Genomic DNA, 9045 nt, shown 5'->3' with positions numbered 1-9045 from the left:
AATTTGGCCAACAAATATACCGAATTAATAAGAAACATGTTACCTTACACATATTTTTACATTTTCTTATTTTTCATTATTTTCTATTTTAATTAACAGAAAAACCTATAACTTTAAAACTGCCTACAATTGGGAAGTACAATGTATGAGTTGAAATCGGCATATAACATGGCGATTCTCATCTCATTTTTCATCCTTCAATGGAGAATCTTAAGTCACTTCAAATTCAGCTACCAGCCACCATCAATACAAAAACAAATTGGTGGAGAAATTATCATGAAGGTGCAGCAGCAAAATTTGCATCAAAGAATCAATCAATCATAGATGTCATCTTCTGCTCCACTAGACTGATAATTATCCTGCTGCTGCATAGCAACTCTATGTTGCTCTTCCATGTCGTCGTCATCATCCATTTCTATGTCCCCTCCCTTCGTATTTGCATAAGCCTTAAAAGCATCAAAATATTAGATGGAACGATTTTACGACTACGAAAGCAAACAAGAGTTTCGATGTATTAACGATGCCATACCTCAGAATCCATCAGTTCAATTGCAGCGGCGTTCGGCCGTCGCCTTACAGTCACTCTTGAAGGTATTGGAAATTGTTCAACCTCATCACCAGATCTTCCCTCTCTGGCTCTCTTTTTTCTTAAAACAAGCTTTGTAGGAAGAGGCTGCATATCAAATTAACAAATTGACAGAGTAATCAATAAATCATGAGCTATCACATTGGAAGAGATGTAAATGTGTTTCGAGGGAAATACCAAATAGCGTGCCTCTGACTCGTCAAACGAAACCAAGTACGTCGTAGGGTCATGTGCATCATCGCCCCGTACCTATTGTTGGAAAATAAAGATTCCAGGAGTATTAAAAGGGAAATTGTTTACTAGATGATACATGAATGAACAACTAAGTTGGAAAAGTGTTTTGGTAGAAAAAATCCATGGCAACATACATCCCAGTGATATTCGCGGACCCAAGAATATGAGACGTCTTCGTTTTCGTCATATATATCCTTTGACATCTGCCACCACAAAGTTCAGATAAATCCAGCAGCTAATCACAGTATTAATTCTAGTTACTTGTGCTTCAGAACTGAAGCAAAATTGAATAAGAGGCAAATCTACCTCTCCAGGTGCTGGGACCATATAAGCTAAGAATTTCTCGGGATTTGCAGGATCCAAACCAGATGCAACATAGCTTTTCATAATTGCCTGCGGGCAAAAAATAAATAGGACATGTACCAATAAATAAGTAGGACTATGATTCAAACATATGCAGCAGTTAGCAACAATAGTCATCACAGTGCCAAGACAGATAGACACATTGCAAACACTGCAACTGTTTTTGGAACTGTGTATGTGTGTGTGTGTGTGTGAGAGAGAGAGAGAGAGAGAGAGAGAGAGAGAATAAAGTTGATAGATATTCATGTATTCGTGTGCACTTGCAAACATGGATATACATGAGTCTCCGAACAAAATCACTTTCAATTATCTTAGAACCATAAGTTACCTGCGACTCATGGGCGTCACGTGTAGATTTGTCCAACTTATTGTAGCTTTCAGAATCAGCTGTAGGAGCATTATCAAATGCCGCAACAACAAACTGATCATCGTACCTGCATAGTGGGGCAGCAAATGTCAGCTTAATTAATATGAACTCCAATGTCACAACAAAGTATGACTCTCTTAGTTCCAAATGATTCAACTTTTGTGTACGAAAATAAGAACCGGCTGATGAATAAGATACAGCTGGATAAGTTATTCTTTCAATGCATATAGGGTGTCATACCTATCAAAATCAGGCAGCAACGGCAGAATCTCAACAGGATACACATCTTTGTTAGTTGCGTGAACGGGATGTGATTTAGCCGCTTCAAATGATGCTTCTATTTCCTTTATTTGTCTTTCCCTAAATGAGATCATTTTATTATAGTTAGAAGGTTATAATTACTGTCAAATAATAATTCTTTGTAAAATAACGTCAGATGAGATAGTTGGACACCACTCTACCTGTTGTTAATATTTTCCAAAATATTGCGACCCTTCATCTCTCTCAGTTCCTTTGCTTGCTTTTCAGTAAAAGACTACAACAATATCTTCATAAGCTATTGATTGTGTTGAGAGGGTAATGCATTGTTATATCGACATAAATGTATAATACCTGTTTTGTCGATTCCATGCTTAGAGGAGATATATACTGTGTTTTGACAAGCCATGCAACACCTTTGTCAGTAGGTCTTTCTTTTCTTTTTATGCCACCTTTTTTCATTGGAGTAACAACTTCATCGTCTCGCAACAGTTCTTCATCTTCTGGTTCAAGGGGTGGTCTAACACTGGAAGGACTGTAAGAGTATATGACAAGTGAAAAAAAATTCATCAAACCAGCTCATTCAGCATAAATGATACAATCAAATTCAAGTTTATAAAAGGGTTTGAAGATTATACTTGTAAACACTGAGATCAAGCAGGTCTAAAGGTATCCCAAGATCAGGCTCCACAAAAAGCTTGGGTTTGTACATTTTCTCCAGGGATGTGATCGTATATTTTGCATATCTACCATCATGAAATTACCAGGAAAAAAGGAAGGCATAATTAAGCCATTAGTCTAGAAAGCGCCACTGTAATATTTCCAATAAATGTCACTTATCAGTAGTATATATCCTTTAATATGAGGGATAAGAGAAGTATGAGCTAGCAATTCAATCCAGCATAGCTAGTCAACATGAAAAAGGATAAAAACACACAACTAATGTAAAGTGATCAGGTTATAATTAAATGATCTTCAACCATGAATATTCTTGCAAAAGCTAGTGTTCAGCACTCAGGAATCACTTGGTTCACTCAGTATACACTCTATCTATGCTATTGGTAGCTTAGAATTTGTTTGATTACTTGCAGGACATATCTCAATTCTCATTTAGTACCAGAACAGCACATTTGCCTACTAACGTCTTATTAATCCATTATATCCTTACATCTTAGTAAACTAGTATGTACGTTTACGAGCACTCTCACGTAAGCATCATCATCTCCGTACAAGCCTGAACATTCATGCCTAACCAAAATGATTCAATAATAATAACAATAAAAGGGCGCAAAAACAATATAAACGTGTGAAACCATTAACCATTAATGACTGCATCATCATGTGAATATATAACTCTTGGTACACTGGAAGCTAAATACTGAAATAAACATGAAATACAACCACGTACTCATCTTTATCTTTCTTGAATGCCATTAGCTTGGGTTGTGCACTTGGATCTGGAAGTTCATTTCGGAACCTTAAATGAGAAACAGATTGTAAATTCGCAATTTGTTAGCACCAACAGAAAACATCTAGAATAATAATTTCATGTGCTTGCAATATGAATGATTACTAACTGATGAAACATAAATCTCATTCGGAAAGCATAACGCAATGGAGAAATTAACATAAGAAAAAATGAACGTAAATCTCATTTTTATATGGAATCTCCATAAACAGAACAAATCCCATAATTAATCAATATCCAATACAATGCACCACAGAAAAAAATAACAACAACTACTGCAAATAACTAATAAAGAGATGCTCCTGAGGAAAACCTAAAATCAAAAGTGATTTCAACATACTCACCTCATCTTGCATAGAAATGTAGTTGGCTTCTTCAACCTATTTTCAATCCTTTCACCACTCAATAAGGGAGTAGTCCTCTTTTCTCCCATCCGTGACCCTATAACCGAACCATGCCCCTTCCCAGATACCTGAGTCTTTGGCAGAACACTGTTCTGGGAATCCTTCAGCTGCTGCCTGTGCTTCTCTTCTTGCCTTTGCTTCTCAAATTCTCTCTTTTTTCTCAACCTCCTTTCCTCCTCCGTCTCAGCTCTCCCAGGAGGCCCATTTGATTTCTTCATTGGCATTGGAGCAACAGCAGGCTTCTGCTGTTTATGAGGAATGCCACGATTGGAATGCTTGTGTTCACGTCTGGCGGAAGTTGAAGCCTCCTTCAGCTTCCCTTTACTGCGATCATGCGATTGCCTTTCCTCGTTCCTTTGACTTTGCAAAGAAGCTGAAGCAGGAGGTGGTGGTGAACTAGGGGGAGGTGGTGGTGGCATAGATGCACTGGGCGGTGGCGAAGAAGGAGGCGGTGGCGGCTGCTGCTGATTGTACTGAGAGTATTGATTAGGAGGATAGTACATTGGAGGAGCATGAGGAGGTTGCAACTTTTGTTGAGGCATTGAAGGTGCAGGTGCAGGTGCAGGTGGAGGTGGTGGTGGAGGGTATGAGGTTTCAGGAGGAGCTGGTGGTGGTGGTGGATATGGATACTGCTGATAATGGTGTGAAGCTGATGATCCATAACCAGCAGCATGATTATATCCAGCATTTGGAGGCATTTGATTGTAACCACCTTGTGGGAATGAAGTAGAGGGAGCTGAAGAAGACACAGCAGCATCTCCTCCTCCTCCTCCACCACCACCACCATAGTTCCATCCACCAGCAGGGTTTTGACTTTGACTTGGTGGACGAAACGAAGATTGAGGAGGAAAAGGCCTGTAAGAAGCCATTCCTAAATCATAAACTCAAAAAACTCACCTAAATTAAGCTCAAAAAACAAAATTTTAGGGCTACCTTATTTCTATTTTCGTATCCTTCCACTTCCCAAATCTTAATATACAAGCTGAACAGAGCTAAACCCTAAATAATCCAAAATAACACTCACTTTATTCCTAGTCCTAGATCACGGGCTCTCAATAGTAGAAGCCGAAACCCTTCGAGGCATTAATTGGAAAAAAGTTCTAGTCACCTATCTATTGCTCTATTGCAACTATGAGCTATCATGCTCAAAACCTAGTCTTCGGAGATCAAAACAGTTCTCATACAAAACAATAACAATAATAATAAAGTGATACGGTCACCGAAGTTGCAAACTTTTCAGAAAAGGGTCCCGTAAAAACAGAGCCTTTGATATGGAAGATTCCAGTACCCGAATTCAGAAGTGAATGACTGCACATAAGTCCTAACCTAAGTGGAAAAGCAGCAAGTAACAGAAGCACAAGTGCAGAGAGCATAGATCGGTGATATTATTAGCAGTAATAGAGAAGCAACTTGTGGAGAGTGAAAAAAGACGAGCTTGTGTGTTTTGAGTGGTGAGATTATGAGAAATCAATCGGCCATGTTCTCCCTTGGAACGTTCTTGCTTTTGCTTTTGCGAGCAATCATAGTATCATACTGATACCATGTCATATTGTCATGTATTGCTTCGCTAGATTTTCATCTGTGATTTACTATCCATAAAGTTTAGTACTTTACTGTTCCATGCCCCCTTTATGAAAAACAAGGAAAATATTTTGCATGTGTATGTATATATATACTTAGCTTCCTTTGATATTTTTGCAAAGTAATTAATTGAAGGCAAAGAGTTGTTGAGTGTGTAGTGGGAAAAATGTACAGTGCTTTATGTGAAAGTGAAATATATATCTGCTGATTTGTTTAAATAAATATGTTTTGTTTTTTATTCTCTCTCACTAATATTACTGCTGGCTTCCACTAATGAGTCTCTGATATCTTTAGTCTACATATTCTTTGTTCTTGATCTCACAAATCAACATGCGGCATCATCATGTGCTAAGGTATAAGATTTAGAGAAATATCAGTTGAATTCTTTGTCTAGTTCATTATTGCTTGAAGGTTGCCAACTACTCAAGGTTTTAACAAAGAATTTCAATGTTGGTTTGTAGTAAGGGATGTCATTAACTTGACATTTTGGTTAATAGATGAAGGCCAATAGTAGATGCAATCAAGTTATCCAGATTTTGTTATGCAGGGATGACTTTTTAAGTGTCCATAGAGACATATATAAAAGTATCTGAGATACTAGGTAACCAATGATTTTAACCAAACCTAGTGGAAGAGGAGAAACCTCTTGGCCATATATATGATTATTTAAGCTTTCATTTGTTTACACTTAGAACGAAAGAATATATGTTTGTCAAGAATTGATCTAACCTGAGCTACATACCATCATGTAACTTTTCATACTACTTGGAAGATAATCTTCCAAACATTAAAACACTATGACTTAGAAAAGAAAAGGAGAAAAAAATTATGTGATATTACAAATGAAAAAGATGACCAAAAAAAGGCTTAGTTTACTGTTGTCTTCAATAGATTCAAACAGCTTGGATTGGATTGTTCTTGCCACTGCTTAGGTCCGTCCGGCCAACAGGCGCATGAGTATTCGCATGGAATGCCGACTGCCTCGATGGCTCTCCTAACAATTTCAGGGAAAGTGGGGAAGGCTCCCTTTCAAGAATCATCTGTGTGTTTCCAATGCTCAGATTAGACATTCCCACAAGTGCATCAACATTGACCGGATTCTTGGGAACGACTGGAATTGGCTTTACAACCTCATGATGAGATGTCTCTACTCCATTACTTTCTTGAAAGGAAGCTTCCAGTGATGGCCATATGGAAAATCGGACAGGTACATAAGTTGGGAAGTATTCAGCAGCCTTTGGTTTCAACCCATTAGCTACATTGTTCTCTTTCACATTTTCTTCAGAAGCAATTTCCATGGGGTCAACTTCAGATTTGAGAGATAGATTTAATGAAGGTTGTGATTTTACATTGGGAGATTGTGAGTTCTCAGAGGTCAGAAGCAGTACTTGTTTTTCCAGCACCGAAGGCGGATCCGTAGGCTGCCATATGGTTGTTTTAAAAAATATGTTAGCTGGGGAGGAAAGCAGAGAAAGGCAGTGGAAACAGATACACCAATATAATACTCATCAACCATAATCAATGTCCAGCTAAAACTATGGAATGGTCCCATTGGCGGATTAATCACATTAATAGTAAACTTTTTACAGAGCAAGAAACATGTTATGGAGAAAAAATTACAGGATTTTAAACATGAAATAATAATATGCCAAGATATTTTCCCTTAATTAGATAGATATTTTTCGCATATCAAATATGTCAAGACCTACCATATCCGGAGCCATGTCAAAGAGGCTGGAACGCCTCTTTCTCCGGGTAGCATTACTCTGTCGGATAAAATACTTCTGGGCATGACTTGCTACTTGAGTAGGGGTCCTTGATACAACAAAATTACGTGATATTCCACGCCAATCTCCTTTCCCCAGCTTTTGCAGACCAACTAAGAACATCCGATGTTCTTCTTCGGTCCATGGAACACCTAAAACACATGAAAATAGAGTAATCCAATAAGCAAGTGTGCTTGATCAATGACTTAATGACATTACGGTACGTTTGGTTGGGAGTAAAACTGGGATGAAAATTTTCTTGGAGGAGCTTCATGGCTCATATACATACATGCCTCGGCCCACACCACTACAACCTTAAATGGCTTGCTAACTAAATTAATCACTAAAAAACATATGCATTCTCCAAAAGAAACCTTAGTGTCTAAAACTAGCTAAGCCACATAAGGGCATTGCTTATGGTTCAGAAAAGCAAATTGACTCAAATCAAGCAAGCAAAAAACTACTCCATGGAAGAGTAATTTCCAAATAATAGATATAGATTTAACCTTTTTTTGTTCAATAACTTGATCTCAACCTAAACTGCCAGAAATATATGTAACAGAAGGCATGAAGTATAATATTTTCCACCGACATTTCCTACTCCAAGGAAGAAGAAACCATAAATATCAAAATGGTTTTGGAAACAGATTTCAACATTCTCTTGTTGGCACTATAAATTCAACATGCTTATGATACACGTACCATGGTATTAAATGCTTCACATTTATATTGAAATCATAAATGCCCACCCTTAATGATCAATCAGAGAATGCACTACCACCATTTCACTCATTTCTTTCTCTTTTTCTAGCACCACGCAAAGTTTAAACATACTCTTTGGAGGAAGAAAAATCTTGGGGAAAAAAAATAAAGAACCCAACTTCCTCCACAAAATGAACGAATTTCATGCACCCTATTAATCCAGAGATCTAAAAAGCAAACCTAACCCAGTAAAATGCGCAGCTTCGTTACCTTCTTCACCTTAACCTTAACAATCATCAGCAACAAACAAAACTAAATTCTCCTTAGCATCTCAAATATCACAAAAAAATGCCGAAATAGATGTTCTTTCTTTAAATAAAAGGAAAATACAACTAAGAAAAAGGAGAAAGTTCCTAGCTTGAAATTAAAATGCGATAAGAAATTCAGAAAATGTTGATTATTCATCTTTTTTGGTTGCATTCCGTGAAATGCGATAACTATACCTTTCTTTCTTTCGCCACGGCGGTTGGCGAAGGACGAGGCGTGGGCAGGGTCGTCGGACAAGTAACCGACAGGGTCAGGCGAGCCTGGGTTATCGCCGGCGGCGGCCACAAAGGAGGAAGAAGGAGACGAACAATGGTGGTGAAGCGTCATGAGATTCCCCATACTCGCACTCTTCTTTATGATTGATCCATCCGTCAGCCTCACACCGAACAGCTTCACTCCTCCGCCGCCTCCGCCGCCGCCGCCGCGGTTGGGGCATGTCCTGGAATTGTGGCCGTTGTTGCTACAGTGTGAGCACCGCCGAGTCATGCCGATTGACTCGGTGGAAGGACTAATCACACGGAAGAGAAAAAAAAAGAAAATGAAAAAAAAAAGAAGAAGAAGATGAAGATTACGTGATGATTGATTGGTGATTCGTAATGGATAGAGAGAGAGAGAGAAGAGAAGAGAAAGAAAGATTGCATGTGTTTGTTTATGGCAGAAAAACGAGGGTGATGGATGGATAAGTCTGGGATATTTTCAAACTTTCGAGGTCAAAATTGGAATTCTAATTTTAGTGTTTCGATATAATGTTAGCAGAACGCGCTCCATCGCTCGTTTTCTTTCTTGTGCATTTACTTTACTACCCCTTCTTACTATATAACACATAACATAAGTTAAATTAATACTAATGCATTCGAATTTTAGTATTTTACTGAAAGGTATATTAGTGGTTGTTAATTGTTATCTTAAAATGAAAACAGAATTTCATAGATAATGTTTCAGAAGAGATATGATTCATTTTGGATAACGTATGAGTGTTTGATTATTTA

General features: G+C 38.0%; 2 protein-coding genes across 2 annotated transcripts; both read right to left on the bottom strand.

Annotated features, from left to right (window-relative positions):
* Positions 1-2: 2 nt before the first annotated feature.
* On the bottom strand, positions 3-5322 carry LOC107612611 (protein PAF1 homolog). The gene is made up of 12 exons (XM_088496455.1): positions 3621-5322; positions 3217-3285; positions 2447-2554; positions 2163-2343; positions 2012-2085; positions 1791-1910; positions 1512-1617; positions 1127-1213; positions 955-1023; positions 764-835; positions 530-673; positions 3-446 (listed from the first exon to the last, which is right to left on the bottom strand). The coding sequence occupies exons 1-12, from the start codon at positions 4547-4549 to the stop codon at positions 315-317; spliced, it is 2091 nt and encodes a 696-aa protein (XP_088352581.1). The 5' UTR covers positions 4550-5322; the 3' UTR covers positions 3-314.
* Positions 5323-5873: 551 nt separating this feature from the next.
* On the bottom strand, positions 5874-8714 carry LOC107612693 (Homeodomain-like superfamily protein). Its single transcript, XM_016314394.3, has 3 exons — positions 8233-8714; positions 6971-7179; positions 5874-6682 (listed from the first exon to the last, which is right to left on the bottom strand). The coding sequence occupies exons 1-3, from the start codon at positions 8540-8542 to the stop codon at positions 6155-6157; spliced, it is 1047 nt and encodes a 348-aa protein (XP_016169880.2). The 5' UTR covers positions 8543-8714; the 3' UTR covers positions 5874-6154.
* Between the last annotated feature and the right edge of the window lie 331 nt (positions 8715-9045).

The sequence above is a fragment of the Arachis ipaensis genome, chromosome B8 (assembly GCF_059453495.1).
Source record: "Arachis ipaensis isolate K30076 ecotype BB chromosome B8, ASM5945349v1, whole genome shotgun sequence".
Taxonomy (NCBI): domain Eukaryota; kingdom Viridiplantae; phylum Streptophyta; class Magnoliopsida; order Fabales; family Fabaceae; genus Arachis; species Arachis ipaensis.
Note: the sequence above shows the minus strand (reverse complement) of the source record. Positions and strands in the feature narration are given on the sequence as shown.